Source organism: Jaculus jaculus, chromosome 2 (assembly GCF_020740685.1).
Source record: "Jaculus jaculus isolate mJacJac1 chromosome 2, mJacJac1.mat.Y.cur, whole genome shotgun sequence".
Classification (NCBI taxonomy): Eukaryota; Metazoa; Chordata; class Mammalia; order Rodentia; family Dipodidae; genus Jaculus; species Jaculus jaculus.
This window is the reverse complement of record NC_059103.1, coordinates 40,849,047-40,871,024: the sequence shown is the minus strand read 5'-3', so window position 1 is coordinate 40,871,024 and position 21,978 is coordinate 40,849,047. Positions and strand designations below refer to the sequence as shown.

At 40.9% G+C, this 21,978-nt stretch overlaps 1 protein-coding gene across 3 annotated transcripts in view; it reads right to left on the bottom strand.

The window, feature by feature from the left end:
- The window catches only part of Dym (dymeclin), a 522,785-nt gene that overhangs the window by 391,914 nt on the left and 108,893 nt on the right, over positions 1–21,978 (bottom strand). For all 3 annotated transcript variants that reach the window (XM_045142835.1, XM_045142833.1, XM_045142834.1), the window contains exon 6: positions 8,394–8,466. In XM_045142835.1, coding sequence (XP_044998770.1) covers positions 8,394–8,466 — 73 coding nt within the window. The remainder of the gene's footprint in view (positions 1–8,393; positions 8,467–21,978) is intronic.

Sequence of the window (21,978 nt, the reverse complement as noted above, 5' to 3'; positions counted from 1 at the left end):
CTACTAAGACAAAGAAAGAGCAGACATATCATGAGGGCAGTTTCATGTTCACAGTTCAAGATGGCCTGAGCACTCTCCTTCATATACCAAAGGAGAAAGAAGAAAGAGCCAGGGGAAGTGAGCTTGAAGAGGATGTGCTTACAAGTTGACAATTTCTGTTTGTCATTGTATTGATTCAAACTCTGTGACATGGACATAAGGAGTTACCAAAGTATCTGAAAACTAAGCTGGGCAGATACTGCCATCTCGAGCAGTGTTGGGAGTTCTCTTCAGAGAGAAACAAAAAGGATGACAGGCACACCATTAAGTTCCTCACAAAACAACCTTGGTGGTAAGCTGTCCTCAATGCCCTTCCTTAGCAGATGAATGCACCTTGTCTCAACTTACCTTTGAGGCTCCATATTACTACATAAAATCAGGAGAAGGCTGGAGCATTCCACTTCAAAATCTAATAAAATTCTGAATCCAAACACAATAGAACCAGGAACCCAATTTCTCATAAATACTTTTCTTTTTGCACTCAAGGAAAAAAAAAAAAAAGCCCATCTCTGGCCATAGTTCCATGTAAATTGACATAATGCTAAATCTTAAAATATTTATTTAAAAAACAGTTTCCCGACTTCCGGTTAAGATGGTGGCATAGGAACCACGCCAAAGCACCAATGGGAGAAAAAGCCAAAGAAAACCCAACAAAATACACACTTTTACTAAAAAGTGAGGTGTATGAGAAATTAAAATGGCAGCAGAGAAGTAGGAGAGTGCCAGAGCCCACACAAGAAGGCCAAAGCAGCTCCGGCAGCCACGGCTCCAGCTCCAGCAGCAGAAGCAGCGGCTCCAGCACCCGCAACAAAGGCCCCAGCAGCAGCTCCAGCACTGCGGCTATAGCGGCAGCAGTGGTGGACCCTGCAGCAGCGGCCCCAGCAGCAGCGGTTTCACCAGTGGCAGCGGCAGCTTCGGCAGCAGCAGTGGGGGTCCAGCAGCAGCAGCAGTAGGTTCAGCAGCAGCAGCAGCGGCAGACCCAGCAGCAGCAGCTTCAGCAACAGCAGCGGTAGCTTCAGCAGCAGCATCAGCACTTCCAGGAGCAGGGGTACCCATCTGCAGAGCCACAGTTGCCAGGCTTGGTTTGCCCCACATGAAAAGCGAGTGCCTAGCTCCAGAAAACAGAACAGCGGTCCAGCGACCCAGCCAGCCTACTTGACTGAGACCAAAATCATCCAAAAAGGTAACTGGGATTGCACCAGGGAAGGGTCTCACTTGGTCATAAGCTGACTTGGATCCATCAACAGACCAGAAATCTTAACCTCTTTGTTGATAGATGATCGGGTTGTTATAACACCAAGTATTTCATAAATACTCAGTGCTGTTATTGATTGAATGTGTACAGTGTTTAAATTTTAGAATCTACCTGTATTTTGTTCCACCCAGCCTACTTGAATACTCCCATAACAGGGAAACTCAACCCCTAGGAACACTTCTCTGTATACTCTGAGAGTGTTAGGAGCCACATCTAACATCTTAATCTAGTACACTGAAGATATATAAGTCAGATCAATTGATACAGCTAAGAATACCCAGAAAACTAGAAAGTCCAAGCACTAACTTAAACCAAGATGCAAAAATATATACATTATAACACAAGAAACACCAAAAATCAAGACAATATAAATCCACCAAAACCTATTAATGCATCAGAGATGACCTCCAGTAAGAACGAGTTGGAGGAAATGGCTGAGAAAGATTTCAAAAGAATGATTGTAAATATGTTCAAAGAAGTCAAACAACAAATCAAAAGAAACAGAGGAAATCAAAGAACACGCAGTACATCAATTTAATGAAATAAAGAAGGCAATACAAGATATAAATCAGGAAATAGAAATAATAAAGAAAAACCAGTCAGAATTACTAGCAATGAAGAACACAGTTAATAAAATAAAAAACACTGTAGAAAATCTCACCAGTAGAATAGGTGAAGGAGAGGCCAGAATATCCAAACTAGAAGACCAGGTAGCAGATCTAATACAGTCCAACAAACAGAAGGTCAAACTAATAGAAAAGTATGAATGGGAATTTCAAGATATTCAGGACACTATGAAAAGATCAAATATAAGAATTCAGGGCATAGTAGAAGGAGAATTTCACTCCAAAGGCATAGTAGGTGTCCTCAACAAAATCATAGAAGAAAACTTCCCCAGAATTGGGAAAGAGGTGACAATGCAGAAACAGGAAGCCTTTAGAACACCAGCCAGACAAAACCTGGGAAGAACCTCTCCTCGCCATATTATAATCAAACTACCAAAAACACAATCCAAAGAAAAAATATTGAAAGCAGTCAGAGAGAAAAATCAAGTTACCTACAAAGGCAAGCCTATCAGGATTACAGAAGATTACTCAAAACAAACCTTAAAAGCCAGAAGGGCTTGGAGTGATGTATTCCAAATTCTGAGAGATAACAACTGTCAACCAAGGTTACTTTATCCTGCAAAGCTATCCACCCAAATAGATGGACAAATAAGGTAATTCCACGACAAAAGCAGGCTAAAGGAGTATTTAAATACAAAACCTGCTCTACAAAAAAATACTTGAAAGAATCCTCCATGCCAAAGAGAAGGAAAAGCACACATATAAGGAACCTGGAAAAAAAAGCAATACTCAAAGACTAATTAACACAAGAGAGCAAAGGTAGAACCAGAACCACAGAAAAAATGGCAAACATAAATACACACCTTTCAATAACATCACTTAATATCAATGGCCTCAATGCCCCAACCAAAAGACATAGGTTTGCAGACTGGGTTAAAAAGCAGGATCCTACAATTTGTTTGTTTCCAAGAAACTCACCTTTCTACAAAGGATGGACATTATCTTAGGGTGAAAGGTTGGAAAACAGTGTTTCAAGCAAATGGGCCTAGAAAACAAGCAGGGGTTGCTATAAAGTAGACTTCAGTCCAACGTTAGTCAAGGAAGATAAGGAAGGTCACTTTATATTGATTAAGGGCACACTCTAACAGGAGGACATTAAAATCCTAAACATATATGCACCTAACATGGGGGCTCCCAAATTCATCAAACAAACACTATTAGAACTAAGGTCACAGATAACACCAAACACAGTAGTAGTGGGTGACTTCAACACCCCACTCTCATCAATTGACAAATCATCCCGGGGAAAAATAAACAGAGAGGCATCTGGATTAATGAGGTCATAGAAGGAATGGACCTAACAGATATATACAGGACATTTCATCCAAATGCTACAGAATATACATTCTTTTCAGCAGTACATGGAACATTCTCTAAAATAGACCATATATTAGGACACAAAGCAAATCTTAACAAATACAGGAAAACTGAAATAATTCCTTACATTCTCTCTGACCACAATGGAATCAAACTACAAATCAATAGCAAGAGAGGCTATAGAGCATACACAATATCATGAAAACTAAACAATAATGAAGAAATCAAAAAGGAAATCAAAAAATTTATAGAGTTAAATGATAATGAGAACACAACATACCAAAATCTATGGGACACAATGAAGGCAATTCTAAGAGACAAATTTATAGCTTTATGTGCCTATATTAAGAAATTAGAAAGGTGGCAAGTAAATAACCTAATGCTTCCCCTTAAAGCCTTGGAAAAAGAAGAACAAGGCAAACCAAAAATCAGTAGACGGGAAGAAATAAAGATTAGGGCAGAAATTAATGAAATCGAAACAAAAAAAAAAAAAATCCAAAGAATTAATGAAGCAAAGAGTTGGTTCTTTGAAAGGATAAACAAGATTGATAAACCCTTAGCAAATCTGACCAAAAGAAAGAGAGAAGAGACACAAATTAAGAAAATTAGAGATGAAGAAAGGTAACATCACAACAGATGCCAGAGAAATTCAAAAAATCATAGGGACATACTATAAAAGCATATACTCCACAAAGTATGAAAACCTGAAATGGATGAGTTCCTTGATTTGTATGACCTACCTGAAATAAGTCAAAATGAGATTAATCACTTAAGTAGACCTATAACAAGCATGGAGATCCAAACAGTTATCAATATTGTGAAAATGGCAATCTTACCAAAAGCATTCTACACATTTAATGCAATCCCTATCAAAATTCCAAAAGCATTCTTCATGAAAATAGAAAAAAAAATCCAAAAATTCATTTGGAATCACAAAAACCCTCGAATATCTAAAATAATACTGAGCAACAAAAATAAGGCTGGTGGTGTCACCATACCTGATTTTAACCTATACTACAGAGCCATAGTAACAAAAACAGTGTGGTATTGGCACAAAAACAGACATGTAGATCAATGGAACAGAATAGAGGACCCAGATATAAGTCCAGGTAGCTATAGCCACCTGATCTTTGATAAAAGTGCCAAAAATACTCACTGTAGAAAAGACAGCCTCTTCAGCAAATAATGTTGGGAAAACTGGATATGTATCTGTAGAAGGATGAAAATAGATCCTTCTATCTCTCCATGCACAAGAATTATGTCCAAATGGATTAAAGACCTTAACATCAGACCAGAAATTCTAAAACTGCTAGAGGAAAAAGTAGGGGGAAACCTTTCAACATATAGGTCTTGGCAAAGATTTTCTGAATACAACACCTATTGCTCAGGCAATAAAACCACAGATGAATCACTGGGACCTCATGAAATTACAAAGATTTTGCACTGCAAAGGACACAGTGAAAAAAGCAAAGAGGCAACCTACAGAATGGAAAAAAATCTTTGCCAGCTATATATCTGATAAAGGATTAATATCTACGACATACAAAGAACTTAAAAAGTTAACTAATAAGGAATCAAACAAGCCAATCAAAAAATGGGCTAGGGAGCTAAATAGAGAGTTCTCAAAGGAAGAAATATGAATGGCATATAAGCATCTAAAAAAACGTCACTAGTCATCAGGGAAATGCAGATTAAAACTACATTGAGATTCCATCTCACTCCTGTCAGATTGGCTACCATCATGAAAACAAATGATCATAAATGTTGGCAGGGATGTGGAAAAAGAGGAACCCTTCTACACTGCTGGTGGGAATGCAATCTGGTCCAGCCACTGTGGAAATCAGTGTGGAAGTTCCTAAACCAGCTAAAGATTAATCTACCATATGACCTCCTAGGCATATATCCGAAGGAGTCATCTCATTTCTTAGAAGTACGTGCTCAACCATGTTTATTGCTCTCAATTTATAATAGCTGGGAACCAGCCGAGATGTCCCTCAGCTGATGTGTGGATAGTGAAGATGTGGCCCATTTATACAATGGAATTTTACTCAGTGGTACAGAAAAATGAAGTTATGAAATTTGCAGAAACATGGATAGACCTGGAAAGGATTATACTAAGTGAGGTAACCCAGACCCAGAAAGCCAGGCACCACATGTTCTCCCTCATATGTGGATCATAGCTACAGATGATTGGGTTTCTGCGTGAGAAGAAAAAACTCAGTAGCAGAGGCCAGTAAGTTAAAAAGGACATATAAAGGGAAGAGAAACAAAGGGAGGAGGGTACTTAATAGGTTGGTATTGTATAGATATATACAAGTAGAATGATTGAGATGGGAAGGGGATATGATGGAGAATGGAATTTTAAAGGGGAATGTGGGTGGAGGGAGGGTATTACCATGGGATATTTTTTATTATCATGGAAAATGTTAATAAAAATGGAGAAAAACATAGTTTCCCTTTAATCCCAGCACTTGGTTGGGAGGCAGAGGTAGAAGGATCACCATGAGTTTGAGGCCACCTTGAGACTATACAGTGAATTCCAGGTCAGCCTGGGCTAGAGCGAGACCCTACCTTTTCAAGACAAAAAAGAAAAGAAAAGAAAAATAAAATAAATAAAAATAAAAAATAGTTTCTTTACAGGGGCTGAGGATGTAGCTCCAGTAGTAGAGTGCTTCCCTAAGTCTGGATTAGAAAAGCAATTAATTGGAGATGGAGAGATAGTTCTGCAGTTAAATCACTTGCCTACAAAACCTAAGGACCTGGGTTTGATTCTCCATTACCCATAAAAAGCCAGATGCACAAAGTGGCACATGCATCTGGAGTTCATTTGCAGCGGCCAGAGGCCTGGGGTCCACATTCTTTCTCCCCACCACAAATAGATAAAAATAAAAATTACAAAAACAAAAGTAACTAAGTAATCAATTAAATCATATGCATCTCAAAAAGGGTAAAAAATGGTTTGGGGGAAATGAAAAAGTTCATTGCTCTTACAAAAGTTTGTGGCCTTCCAAAGGACCTCAGTAGCTTTCTCCAAGCACAGATCACTAAATGTATTAGAGAAGGCAAGAATGCAAAAATGAAAGAAATTATTCTGAGGGAGAATAGTTTTTAAAAGGTTGATAATCCCTATTATAAGTAACAAATTTTGAATTACACACAACTGCACTGAGCTGCAGTGACAGAAACCCAATTACAGTAGCATAAACAAGTTATTTTTGTCACATGAGAAGTACAGGGTGAGAAAGGGGGAGTGGTAGTTGTTGACTTTGGTTCAGCAGTTCTGTCAGACTCCTGGATCACAGTGCCAAGATGGACATGCAACTCTAAAGACCTTGTGCACACTCCAGACAGGAGGAAAAAGTGCTGCCAAGAACAAAACGATAGGCCTCCTCATTGAGCAAGTTTCCTGTAGAAAGCTTTACTCAGAAGTCTCATTGGAGTACCGCCCTGTACACCTGAAAGAACACACCAGCTTCAAAGAACATGGAAAACAGAAATCTGTTTTCTCAAAAACAGGCCCAAAACAAACTTAAGAAGCCAAAGGGAGAACACATACTAGGTGATCAGTTGGCTTTGACTAACACATATAGATTTGATTCAAACTGCTTCTTTCTTACACTCCAGAGATCTGTAAGATTTCTTATTAAAGAAATTATATAACCAGGCGTGGTGGCACACACCTTTAATCTCAGCACTTGGGAGGTAGAGATAGGAGGATCGCCGTGAGTTCAAGGCCACCCTGAGACTCCATAGTGAATTCCAGGTAAGCCTAGGCTAGAGTGACACCCTACCTCAAAAAACAAAAAACAAGAAAAAAGAAAGAAAGAAAGAAATTATAAACTTCCCTTATTGATGTTATTCTCACTTTAGTTTTAAAAAGCTTCTCTTCCCCCTCCCCTGAGGTAGTGTTTCACTCTAGCCCAGCCTGACCTGGAATTCACCATGTAGTCTCAGGGTGGCCTCGAACTCACTGCAATCCTCCTACCTCTGCCTCCCGAGTGCTAGGATTAAACATGTGCACCACCATGCCTGGCTAGAAAAGCTTCTCTTTTCAGATGGCGGTGACCAGTGGGGTGACTCAAAACTCACCAAAGTGCTAAAATAGACAGAGGTGTGTTCAGCACTGAGACATTTTTCTATCATACCCTCCAAGGCTCAGGGACCATTGCAGAAGAGGTAGAAGAAAGAATATAAGAGCCAAAGGAAGGCAAGGAGTACTTACAATGCTATCTTAAAGTGCCCTTGACATTAATAGAAGGGGATAAAATGATGACATCAAAATGGGAGTTGGAAAGAAGGGATTCAATAGAGAAAGGATGTGGAAGCTCGGCATGGTGGTGCATGCCTTTAATCTAAGCACTCAGGAGGCAAAGGTAGGAGGATTGCTGTGAGTTCTAGGCCATTTTGAGACTACATAGTGAATTCCAGGTCAATCGAGGGCTAGAGTGAGACCCTCCATCAAAAAAAAGATAAAAGGGATTTCAGAGGAGGGAAAAAGGAGGATGATAGGAGGGAAATATGATCATGGCATATTGTTTACATTTATGGAAGTTGTCACTAAAAAATATTTTAAAAGGGGGAGGGCTAGAGAGAGATGGTTCAGTGGCTTAGGCAATTCCTTGCAAAGTCTATAGACCCAGATTTGACATTCACATAAAGCCAGATGCAGAGTGGCACATACATACATCTGGAGTTAGTTTGCAGTGGCAGGAGGCCCTGGAGCCAGATGCGCAAAGGGGCACATGCATCTAGAGTTCATTTGCAATGAAAGAAATCTCCGTCCTGCCCCTATAACCCTCTCCCTCTCCCTCTTTCTGTTTCTTTCTCAAATAAATTTTTAAATGCACACAAAAGAGCTAGAGAGATGGCTCAGCAGTTAAAGTGTTTGTTTGCAAAACCTGCTGGCCTGGATTCAATGTTAGATTCCCCAGTACACACATAAAGCCATATGGACAAAGTGGCATATGCATCTGGAGTACATTTGCAGTGACAGGAGGCCTTGGCATACCTATTTTCCTTCTCTCTCCCCTTTCATCTTATAAATATTTTTTTTAGAAAGGCATATAAAACATATTATACCAGTACCCACAAAGTCTTCAACATGATTAATTATCATCTTCATTATACAGAGAAATCCTGGCTTAACCAGAACTTACAAAAGTGGGATATCCGTGATTAACTGCACCACACAGCAGAGCAATTCTTCCAAAAGATCTTCAGACTCAGAATCTGTTGAGACACATAAAAAGGTGGTTTTAGGGGCTTGAGAGATGGCCTAGCAGTTAAGGATACTTGCTTGCAAATCCTGATGGGCGGGATTCAATTCCCCAGGACCCACATAAAGCCAGATGCACAAAGCGGCACAGCATCTGGAATTCATTTATGGTATCAAGAGGCCATGGACTACATTTCCCCCTCCCACATACACACAACCATCTCTCTCTCTTCTTGCAAATAAATAATAATAATAAAATAATAAATTTTAAAGGTGTTCTTAAAGTTTTATTTTTTATTTATCTGTGTGTACAGGTATGGGCACACATGCCACAGCATACATGTACAAGTCAGAGGACAACTTTGAGGTATCTGTGCTCCACATTCTTTAAGACAGGGTCTCTTACTGCTGCAAATGAATGTCAAATGAGCTAACCCAAGAGCTTCGCATTCTCCTGGCTCCACCTTCCATTGCTGTAGGTGCATTATGATTACAGATGCATGCAGTACTCTGCATCAAGCTTCACATGGATGCCAGGGAACTGAACCCCACACCAGCAGGCTTTGTAAGCAAGTGCCTTTAATTGTTGAGCCATCTCCCTAGTCGGATATAGGGTTTTTTTTTACTCCAATATAAAGTTTTTAACAAAGTAAACAGTACATGAAATTGTTCAAAAGTCTAAATTTCTAATTAGAATAAGAACAATTAGCCGGGTGTGGTGGCGCACACCTTTAATCCCAGCACTCGGGAGGCAGAGGTAGGAGGACTGCCATGAGTTCGAGGCCACCCTGAGACTACAGTTAATTCCAGGTCGGCCTGGACCAGAGTGAGACCCTACCTTGAAAAACCAAAAAAAAAAAAAAAAGAATAAGAACAATTATTATTACATATATTCAACAGTATTTTTATTACTTATTTGAGAGTATGTGTGCCACCATGCCCTTGTAGAGATCAAAGGACAGCTTATGGATCAATCCTCAGCCTTTCCTCCTCATTTGAGGCAGGGTTTCTCACTTTTGACTCACTCTGGACTCCTTCTCTGCTCTTGTTCTTGTACTCACCATGAGCTTCCAGGAAATTCTATCTCTGCCTCCGACCTCCCTATCAGTGTCATTATCAGCATGTGGGATTACTGAGGTCCACCATGGCTTCCAGCTTTTCTTTGTGGGGTCTGGGGATCCAACTCAAGTAATCCAGCTTGTACGGTGAACACCTTATTCACTGAGATCCCCCTCAACACTACTTTGACTCCTGAATAAAACCCAAAGCATGAGCAAATTAACCCCTAATGTGACCTCATTCTAAATAGGGAATTTGGGACCTAGCTGTTAATAAAGCTTTAAAAGATTCACGGCTTTTCCTTTTTTTCCTCTAGATAGGGTCTCACTGTATAGTCCAGGCTGACCCCAAACTGGCAATCCTCCTACCTCAGTCTCCAACTGCTAAGATCACAACTCTGTACCACCACTGCAGCAGCCTGCAGACAGGTTATCTTAAGACTCTTACAGGCAAGTAGCTTTCCAATCTCCTATACTTCATACTGTTTCTTTTTTTATTAAATATTTATTTTTATTTATTTATTTGAGAGAGAGGGAGGGAGAGAAAGAAAATGGGCATGCCAGGGCCTTCAACTACTGCAAACGAACTTCAGACACATGTGCTACTTTGTGTTCCTGGCTTATATAGGTCCTGGGGACTCGAACCTGGGTCATTTGGCTTTGCAAGCAAGTGTCTAAACTGCTAAGCCATCTCTCCTGCCCCACAATGTTTCTTTTAATGAAATTTTATACTAAAGTCAAATGTAAGAAATAATTTAAAAGAAAATAAAGCTGCTTTAGCTGATTCATTTGAAGCAAGGGTAGCAGACCTGTACCCTTCCCTGCAATAAATATCTAACCTTGCCCTTGATATCTCTGACAAACATCAAAGCACCTCTTCTGAGCCCAAAGGAACCACAGATCATAGACTGAATTCCACTGAGAAGCTAACCATGTCATTACAAAGAGCCAAAGGTAAGGTAGCTTTCTCCAAGCACAGAATAAGTATATATAAGGACATGATGCAAATTACTATTCCAGCAGAAATGTTCCTGTCTCAGAATGCTATAGCTAAGTGACTCTGACTTTCAACTTTCCTAAGCCTACATATGACTTCTGGTTTGAGGCACTAATGAAACCTACACTTTCATGAGATTATTTCCTCTGTTCCTAAAACATCTTATTTCTAACCTATTTCTGTCCCTCTTTCTTCCCAGTATCTACTTCATCAGAATAACTTCCCTGAGTTTTTTGACTCTCTATTCTCTCTTTCACCAATCACCATTTATGTGCTAGTGATTCCTGAATCCACAGTTCTATTTTCTATCTTGTTTTCCTGTTTTCTGTCCAATTATCTATGGCTATATCCCTTTGTACCTCAAATTCTACATACTAAAAACCAAACTCATCATTCCAAACACTTCAAATCCACTTTATTTCTTTATGTTAGTTTATGGTGACTAAGTAACTCAATGCCAACACCAGACTACTACTCATCCTGCTGTAATGAGTCCTCTCCACTAGAGTTCACCTCTCTGATGAATGAATGAGAAAGAAAGAAGGAGGGAGGGAGGGAGGGAGGGAGGGAGGGAGGGAGGGAGGGAGGGAGGGAGGGAGGGAGGGAGGGAGGGAGGGAGGGACTATCTGTAACAGGATTTTAATATGTGGCCCAGGTTGGACTTGAACTGGAGATCCTCTTACCTCAGTCTGGAATTATAGACACAAACTACCACACCCAGCTACCTAATACTGCCTCATTTCTTCACTCATCATGCTTTTGTTCATTATTTCATCATCTCAGCCTAACTAAACAAGAAGACTAACTCAAATCTCACATCTATGTATCTTTAAACCTTCCTGATTGAGTGTTTGCCTCTCCAGTTTCACTCCTCTTCCATTCAAACTCCATGTTAGTATTAGAACGATCCAAATGAACTCTCTCTTTTCACTCTCCTAGCTTCAATTTTTTTGTTTACTTTACACTAAAGACTAACACAAAAAAATTCCAAGCTGCACAATACAGTGTGCCAAGACCCTTCAAACACAGCCTTGTACTCTTCTACCTTCCTCCTTCATTACTTCCTTCACAGTGCCTATCCCAAGCTATATGCTACATGCCATTTAATACCTCCTCAACAACACTGCCTCTGCTGGAATACCTTCCACAATGACAACCCTCCACCTGAATCATTCCCATTCTCTATGCCTTCATTAAATTCAGTTCTCTTGCCTCACCTTAAATAAAGTATCTACACCTTGTGCATAACTGTCATTGTATATGTTAATACATTGTATAACCATTTTCTGTCTACATCCAGGCAGGCCCCTACTGGACTCTGCACTTCTTGAGAGTAATGACTAACAAGAGTCTGCACATATACTCAGCTCTCCATATCCCTACATGTCACATCTGTGTATTCAGCAACCACAGACTAAAAACACTAGAAGGGGACTACATTTGCATTGAACACATACAGAGTTCTTTTTTGTTACTATTCCCTAAAAACAATACAGTATAACAATTATTTATATAGTGTTTTTACGGTGTTACATCTTGAAGTGATCAAGAGAGGATTTCTGGTGCATGGGAGGATTATACAGGTTGAATGTAAATACTATAGCATTTTCACTAAAGGACTGTAGTACCTAAGGATTTTGTTACCCAAGAGGGAAGGGGACTCTCTGGAGCCCATCCTTCACAATACTGAGAGGAAGACCACAATATGCATTTAACACATGTCTGCTGAACTGAACGTGGGTATCTAATACAGATCAGGAAGTTACATTAAAAACTGCCAAAGTAGTTTGAGTCTCAAAAAGAGATGAGCAATTTCTTCCAAACCGCAGTATTATCTGGTATTCAGAAATCACTGAGAAATGCTGCCTTGCCACAAAATAGGATGGCATAGTTAACCCTCTGAGAAGTGAGTATAAATATTGAAGAGAATGTTAAACTACACTACATAAATCCATGGATCAAGGCTAAAAAGAATGCATCGCAAAACTCAAGTAGAACAACCCCATTAAATCTTACTCCAAGAAGCAATGGTTTGGCTCAACTAGTGAAGCAAATAAAGTAAGAGTTAGGGTAGGGGATATGACTCAGTGTGGAGCCCTTGCCTAGCATTCAAGAGCTCTGGGTTCAGTCTCCAACACCAACAGAAGAAGGGAGTAGGAGAACAAGGGAATACGAAACATTCATCTCTGAACTACACATTAACAAGGAGATCTAACTGAAATTCTTCTCACTTTCACAGCTACCCAACCTAACCTGAATTAACAGACTATTCCAAACAACCTGACTGTTGGCATATGGCACACACACAAGGCATGCTTGCTGACCCACAGCTCCTTGACTCTGTCCACAGAAGGTAGCGACCCAGACTCAATTAAGAACATTAAAAATCTAGCCAGGGGCTGGAGAGATGGCTTAGCAGTTTAACACTTGCCTGTGAAGCCTAAGGACCCCGGTTCAGGGCTCGGTTCCCCAGCACCCACGTTAGCCAGATGCACAAGGGGGCGCACATACCTGGAGTTCATTTGCAGTGGCTGGAGGCCATGGCGCGCCCATTCTCTCTCTCTTCCTATCTGCATCTTTCTGCCTATTGCTCTCAAATAAATAAATAAAAATGAACAAAAAATTTTTTTTAAAAATCTAGCTGGGCATGGTGGTGCATGCCTTTAATCCCAGCATTCAGGAGACAGAGGTAGCAGGATCATCATGAGTCAAAGGCCACCCTGAGACTACAGAGTGAATTCCAGGTCAGCCTGAACTACAGTGAAACCCTACCTCGAACCTCCCCAAAAAAGTCACTAATTCTGGGCTAGAGATGGCTCAGCAGTTAAGGTTAAGCCTATAAAACCTAAGGACCCATGTTCAACTCTCCAGATCCCACATAAGCCAGATGCACATGGTGACACATGTGCACAAAGTGGTGCATGCATCTGGAGTTTGACTACAGTGGCTGGGGGCCCTGGAGCACCACTGCTTGCGCGCGCGCGCTCTCTCTCTCCCTCTCTCTCTCTCCCCCCCCCAAACACACACACACACACACACACACACACACAAAACAGACAGGAAAAAAAACTGCTAATTCCCTAAACAGTATTTCAGATCAAATTCCATCTTAACAACCTATCCCTGTTCAGCCAAACAGCCAGCATATATTTCTTTATTTCTGGAAAGTATGAGAACAAGGGCTCAGGACCCAGATGGCATCTGATTGGATTTTTTTCATTTCCAGAGGCTGTAAAACACATCTATTTTTTTTTTATTTTATTATTTTTGGTTTTGCAAGGTAAGGTTTCACTCTAGCCCAGGCTGACCTGGAATTCACTATTTAGTCTCAGGGCGGCCTTGAATTCACAAGGATCCTCTTACTTATGCCCCCAAGTGCTGGGATTAAAGGTGTGTGCCACCATGCCTGGCTACATCTAATGTTTAAACTTTAAAACAGTGGCAAAGATTCTCTATTCACTTCCATGTGCCACCCAAACCCTGACCATGGCCAAGTTTATAGCTGAGTCAATTAAGGAAAAGGTATAGCTCTAATTAATTTAATATAATAATGGAGGTGATAACAAATATATTTCATACTAGTAAAATATAACATTTAAAGGCCAAAGGTTTAACAAAAAAAAAAAAACACAGAATAATCTATTGCTAGCTGGGGAGATGGCTCAGTCAGCACCAAGCATGAGGATTGGAGTTTGATCCCCAGAACTCACTTTTAAAAAGAAAAAAAGGCAGGTGTGGTAGCATTTCTATGTAATCACAGCTCTGGAAAGGAGGAGACAGAAAGATCCCAGGGGCTCATTTAGCCAATCAGTCTAACCTACTTGGTGAGTTCCAGGCCAACAACACATCCTGTCTCAAAAAATAAGTAAATAAAAAGTAGACAATGCCTAAGGAACAATATCCAAGGCCTTTACTGGCATGCATGCTCACACAAAGAACAAGCAATTGTGAGGCCTGGGAGGCAGCTCAGCAGTTAAATGTGCTTGCCTGCAAAGCCTGCCAACCCAGGTTCAATTCCCTAGTACCGGCCTAAATCCAGAAGCACAAAGTGGCACATGTTTGGAGTTCACTTACAGCAGCAAGAGGCTCTGACAAGACCATTATATCCCTTCATTCCTTACTCCTTCCCTCCCTCCCTCCCTGCCTCTCTCTCTCTCTAAAATAAATAATAATATTTTTAAGGGCTAGAGAGTTGGCTCAACAATTAAGGCACTTGCTTGCAAAGCATGATGGCCTGCATTCAATTCCCCAGTAACCCACCTAAAGCTAGATATACAAAGTGGCACATACATTTGGAGTTCGTTTGCAGTGGAAAGAGGCCCTGGTGTGCCCATTCTTTCTCCTTCTCTTCTCTTCTCTCTTGTTCTCACTCTTTCTCTCCCTCCTTCAGCCTTACAAATAAAGTATTTAAAAAAATTGTTTAAATGAATAAGCAATTTCTAGCTTATCTTGAAGATGTCTATCCACTAAAAAAAAAAAAAAAAAAATTCTCAGAACCTTTTATTTGTGTTCCTGGGCTAATATACAAGTAAGTAAGTGAACATTAAAGAGACTATTATGTGAGGACTAACAAGATTTGACCATTCACTAAGTCTGGCCCTAAATCATTCATACTGCACTATTTTCTAAGCAGCATTTATAAGTTGCAAATAATCCTCAATTCTTTTTATTTTAGGCTAGCCCAACAAACTGGGCCCCCTTTTTTATGAGAGGGAGAGCAAGAGTGAGAGAGACAGACAGAAAGATTTGGTACACCAGGGCCTCCAGCCACTGTAATCAAACTCCAGACTCATGTGTCACCTTGTGCATATGTGTGAACTTGCACGCTTGTGTCACCTTGTGCATCTGGCTTATGTGGGACCTGGAGAGTTGAACATGGGTCCTCAGGCTTTGCAGGCAAAAGCCTTTACTGCTAAACCATCTGCGGTGGTTTGATTCAGGTGTCCCCCATAAACTTAGGTGCTCTGAATGCTAGGTTCCCAGCTGAAGGAGATGTGGGAATTAAGGCCTCCAGAAGAGAGTGTATTGTTGAGGTGGGCTTATGGGGGTTATAGCCAGTTTCTCCATGCCAGTGTTTAGCACACTTTTCTATTGCTGTTGTCCACCAGATGTTGGTGAGGGGGCAATGTCCACCCTCTGCTCATGCCATCATTTTCCCCTGCCATGATGGAGCTTCCCCTCAAGTCTGTAAGCTAAAATAAATCCTTTTTTCCCAAAAACTGCACTTGGTCTGGTGATTTCTATCAGCATTGCGAACCTGACTGCACCACCATCTCTGCAGCCCTTACCCTCAATTCATCTTTGTGTGTGTATATGCTCATGTTCAGGTCTTTGTATATGTGAACATCTGAACACAAATTCAGACTCTCAAAGGAAAAAAAAAGGAGAAAAATAATCAAAAATTGTTCTAAAGCTGTTTCTATATGAAATTTGAAGGAAAACTCAGTCAACTAACCCATATCTCACCCAACATCCTAAATACAAAATATATTATACATTCATTGTTGTGGTCAGCTCTATGCTGCTGAAATGAACCTCCAAACCAGACACAGTTTATGGGAGGAATGGGATTTAATTCAGGATTACAGATCCTGGGGCAGTTCCATAATGGTGGAAGAAGCTGGTCCAGGTCACAGACCCCAAGCAAAGAGATAAACCTCCACCAACACCACAAGAGCAAAACACTGACAACCGAAGAGCAGGGAGTCCAGGCAGATCTCAAACACACTGCACACCTTAGGTGAGAAATCAGATCACCCCCAGTGACATCTTAGGGCTAGACCTCCAGGAGCCACCCCCAGTGACCCCTCCTCCATCCAGGAAGCTGGAGACAAGCTTCTTATTTTATTTTTTTATTTACTTTAGTTATTTGCGAGATAGAGGCAGAGGGAGGGGGGCAGAGGGGAGAAGAATGGTGCGTCAGGGCCTTCAGCCACTGTATATGAACTACAGACAACATGTGCCACCTTGTACATCTAGCTTACGAGGGTCCTGGGGAATTCAACCTGGGTCCTTTGGCTTTGTAGGTAAGTACCTTAACCGCTAAGCCATTTCTCCAACCCAAGACAAGCTTTTTAATAAGAATACCTGAGTGTATTGAGGAACATACATTCAAACTATCATACTCATCAACACATACTAGAAATTCTTGACTTTTTTTTTTTGGGGGGGGGGGTTTCGAGGTAGGATCTCACTCTAGCGTAGGCTGACCTGGAATTCACTATGGCGTCTCAGGGTGGCCTCAAACTCACGGCGACCCTCCTACCTCTGCCTCCCAAGTGCTGGGATTAAAGGCATGTGCCACCACACCCGGCTTCTTGACTTTTTAAGTATCCAGTATACAAATAACCTACAATAATACATAAACACAATTACTGTTAGAAGTATATAGTAAAGGTCACTAAAATCTCCCTGTAAAGCCCTATCCTACCTCTCTGATCATGATGAGCTTCACTAGAGGAAGGAGCTAGGGCAGATCAGATGCCTTCTAAGATCCCTTCCAGCTCTACTAACCCATACCCAAGACCAAGCTACTATTCCTATTCATTCCTGCTGTTGAGCACCCATTCAGGACAATGTGTTGAGATGTCACTTTTACTTTATCCTTAGGAAGAGAAGCAATAGCAAAACATTGTCCTAATCAAATGCCTTTCATCAGAATAGGAGGAAAGGAGCTGGGGAGATGGCTCAGTAGGTAAAACCCTTGTCAAGCCAAGTGTGAGGACTGGAGTTTGGATAGACAGCACCCACATGCACAACAACTACAATCTCAGGATCAGGAGATAGACAGGGGATCTCTGGGACAAACTGACTAGCTTACGACTAGCCTAACAGATGAGCCCTAATTTAGTGAGAAACTGCCTCAACAGAACAAGAAAGACACTTGATCTCGGACTCTGGCCTCCACATGCACACATGAGCACAGACATCCACACAAAGGCATATCCACACATACATACATGTACACCACACACACATAATACACGCCAAAAAAAAGGGGGTGGAGGGAAAGAACAGAGAGAGCAAAAAGAATAAAAATGAAAAAGTACTTACTGATTATTGGAAATAAAGTAACAGTCAGAATAAAGCAAAATATGGGCCATTTATTAAAAGGAATGTTAAAAGACCAACAACTAATTGTTGCTGCTCTCCTTATATTCAGAAAATCAAAGTGCTAGTTCCTCAATGCTGCCAAAAACTACACGTGCCAAAACAAATACTAAATACTTAATCAAGAGCAGAGACATCTCCAAAACCAGAGTTAACAAAGTGCCTGAAAAGTTCAGAAAAAAAAAATGATTTCTTCAAAATAGGAGACACAGTCAGGTATGGCTGGTATGCCTATAATCCCAGCACTTGGAAGGCGGAGGCAAGAGGATCTTGAGTTCAAAGCCAGCCTGCACTACACAGTAAACTCCAGAATAGCCCTCAGTACCCAACAAGGACAACTCCAAAAGAAACATACAAAATAAAATAGGGCTGGAGAGATTGCTCAGTGGTTAACGCACTTGCCTGCAAAGTCTAACCCAACTTGGACTCTCTAGTATTCATGTAAAGGCAGATGCACAAAGTAACACATGTACCAAGTTCATTTGCAGTAGCTAGAGGTCCTGGAGCACCCACTCTCTGCCTCTCTTCTATCTCTCTCTAGTTACATATAAATAAGTAAAAGATTTTTTAAAAAACATAGTAAGAGTGGGGTGTGGTAGTATGCGCCTTTAATCCCATCACTCGGGAAGCAGAGGTAGGAGGATCGCTGTGAGTTCAAGGCCACCCTGAGACTATATAGAGAATTCCAGGCCAGTCTAGGCTAGAGTGAGACCCTACCTTGAAAAAAACAAAAAATAAAAATAAAATAAAGGATAGCACATAACTACATTATATTTATTATAAACTTATATTCAGAAAATCATAGGAAACTATATTGTTACCAGTTTTAATTGCTAATATTGACACTGAAATCACTCTAATATTAAACATCTAATTAACAAATTCTAAAATGCCTACAAAAATTTATCATAAAGAAGAAAACCACCACCCTAAGACTACATAGTGAATTCCAGGTCAGCCTGCACTAGAGTGAGACCCTACCTGAAAAACACACACACAAAAAAGAAGAAAAGCAAATGGACTCATTCCTTTCTAAAAATGAATTGGACCTACATTTTATTATATTATATTTATAAGCATGTATCTTATGTCATTTCAATTAAATCAATAATTCTGATTCACTGTAATTACTATGGTCTAACCAAAATGTTTCTATTACCCTAAAGAATAATACTAACCTACTAGGTTTGATCATAAAGCATGCTTAAAGTAGTTTAACTGGCTTTGTTCTACTGGTAGCACCCAGGAAAGAGCAAGCAAGACAAGAGAAAAATATTATAAACAAGCCTACATTACAAAACCAAAGAATATCTCAATACTCCCAAAGGCATGTTTTCTACAAACAGCAGTTATAAGTCTTAAATATGTTTGTGTGTGTGTGTGTGTGTGTGTGTGTGTGTGTGTGTGAGAGAGAGAGAGAGAGAGAGAGAGAGAGAGAGAGAGAGAGAGAGAAGGTCTTGCAGTATTATACAGGCTGCCCCTCTTATATGTTAACTTTTTTCTCTTGGTCGTTCTTTTCCATTATTGAATATATTTTTTGCATTGCTTACCTATAACTAATGAAATTACATCAATAAACTTTGTATAAAAAGAAAACAGGGGGGGCTGGAGAGAAGGCTTAGCAGTTAAGGTGCATGCTTGTAAAGCCTAAGGACCCAGGTTCAATTCTCCAGATCACATGTAAGCCAGATGCACATAGTGGCACATGTGTCTGGAGTTCATTTGCAGTGACCAGAGAGAGGACCTACCACACCCAATCTCTCTCACACACATATTCTCTCTCTCCCTTTCTCCCTCTCTCTCTCTGTCTCTAATAAATAAATAAAAACAAATCTTTAATTAAAAAAAATAAAACAAGCCAGGTGTGGTGGTGCACGCCTCCAGTCTCAGCACTCAGGAGGCAGAGGTAGGAGGATCGCTGTGAGTTCAAGTCCACCCTGAGACTACATAGTGAATTCCAGGTCAGCCTGGGCTAAAGTGAAACCCTACCTCAAAAAACCAAAACTAAATAAATAAATAAATAAATAAATAAAATAAAATAAAACAGGGACTAGAGAGATGGCTTAGCCACTAAGGTGCTTGCCTACAAAGCCTAGCGACCTAGGTTCAAATCCCCAGAACCCATGTAAGCCAGATGCACATGGTGGCACATACTTCTGGAGTTTGTTTACAGTGGCTAGAGGCCCTGGTGCATCCCTCCCCGTCAATAAATAAATACTACAAAATATAGTTCAAAAAACAAAACAAAAATCACTGAGTCCTCACTGTACATCTCAGGTTTACAAGTTCAAGCAGAGGAGGAGGGTAAAACTGGGCTGATGTGGCAGAGAGAGCACCTCAGCCAGGGGAAGAAAGGCAGTTTCACAGACACCAGCAAATCAAAAACAGCATGGATTTCAAGGGCAAATGCCTGGAGGGAATTTCAAAATGGCTTTGAGCCAGAGAATGGAAAGGAAACTGGCTGTTAGATAGGTACAGTTAAGGATTTTTAAGTCTTTTTACACAACTTTCCTAACTTACATGATTTTTTTCCCTTTGTTGGCTATGATCTTTTATAAATCAGTTGCCTTTCTCTATGTAAGCTACATTTACCTGCCAGTGAGGCAAAGGCCTACTGGAAGCTTGGCATACAGAAGCACAGTGCCAAGCAGGGGCTCCAGGCTACTTCCCTGAGGACACCACAGATCAATCTTCTCCTTGTTTTGGTTCATCTTCTCTAGAATGACATCCACTAATCTGAAGGAAAGAAAAGTCCTAGTGCTGGCTTTCTACTAGCCAAATCAAGATGCTTTATTCTCTACTTATGGGCTCCCGAGAAGCCAGGCCCTCACAGCTTTTCACCGGGCCTAAAGCTCACACTGGAAGAGAGGCCTTTGGGGTCAACCTCCAAAGAAGACAGACCATCAGCACTGAACTGGGCAAGGATGGCCTTGTGACTGCATGGCTGGGAAGGGAACCTCAGCCTCTAATAGATTCTTTCAAGCAGTCAAAGGCACTTGCTTACAAAGCGTACTCGCCCAGATTCAACTCCTTAATACCCACCAAAAAAAAAAAAAAAAAGAAAGAAAAGAAAAGAAAAAGAAACAGATGAACAAAGTAGCACAAGTCTGGAGTTTGTATGCAGTTGGCAAGAAGCCCTCGTATGTCCATTCTCTCTCCCTCTCTATCTGTTTACAAATACATATGTGTGTGTGTGTCTAGGTGTGTGTGTATTTGGTTTTTCAAGGTAGGGGTTTCACTTTAGTTCAGGCTGACATTCACAATGTAATTTCAGGGTGGCCTCAAACTCAAGGCAATCCTCCTACCTTTGCCTCCCAAGTGCTGGGATTAAAGGCATGTGCCACCACACCCAGCTAAATAATTTTTTTAATATTTTATTTTTATTTATTTGGGGAAGAAAGAGATATAGAAATAGGCAGGTAGAGAATGGGCGCACCCATTCTCAAGCCATTGCCAATGAACTCCAGACATGCACACCCCCTTGTGCATCTGGCTTACATGGGTCCTGGGGAGTCAAACCTGGGTCCTTTAGTTTTGCAGGCAAACACCTTAACTGCTTAGCCATCTCTCCTGCCCTAAATAATATTTTTTTAATTAAAAAAAGCATGTTGTGGGGAAACACACTTGTAATCCCAGCAGTGGGGAAATGGTGACAGACAGGTGATGCCTAGGGTTCCTGGGCCAGCCAATTGGGCCTACGTGGTGAGGTTTCGTCCTGGCCAGAGAGAGACCCTAAGGAATGGCACATGCATGCACACTCATGCACGTGTATATACACACACATACACACATGGGGGGAAAAAAAATACTTGTGGGCTAGAGATGGCTTAGGGGTTAAGGAGCTTGCCTGTTAAGCTAAGGACCCAGGTTCCATTTCCCAGAACCCACCTAAGCCAGATGCACATGGTGGCACATGCGTCTAGAGTTCATATGCAATGGCTGAAGGCTCTGTTGTGCCCATTCTCTCTCTTTCTCTCTCTCTCATAAAATATTTATTCATTAAAAATATGTGTGTGTGTGTACGTCTGTGTGTGTATAGTTTTGTTTTGTTTTTGTCTTGTTTTTTGAGGTAGGGTCTTGCTCTAGCCCAGGCAGACCTGGAATTCACTATGCAGTCTCAGAGTGGCCTTGAACTCACAGCAATCCTCCTACCTCTGCCTCCCGAGTGCTAGCAACAGGCCACAAGCAAATAAACAACCTCAATCCAGAATTAAATATTGTACAACAAGGTAGTCCAATGCGGAGGACAAATGTCAGTACTAAAGAACACTGCTAGGAGCAGACTAAGCCTCCAATAGTGGTAAGAAAGGAATCTGAACCTGAGAGCCCTCCTGAAGCCAAGAACCCCAAGAACCACGAAG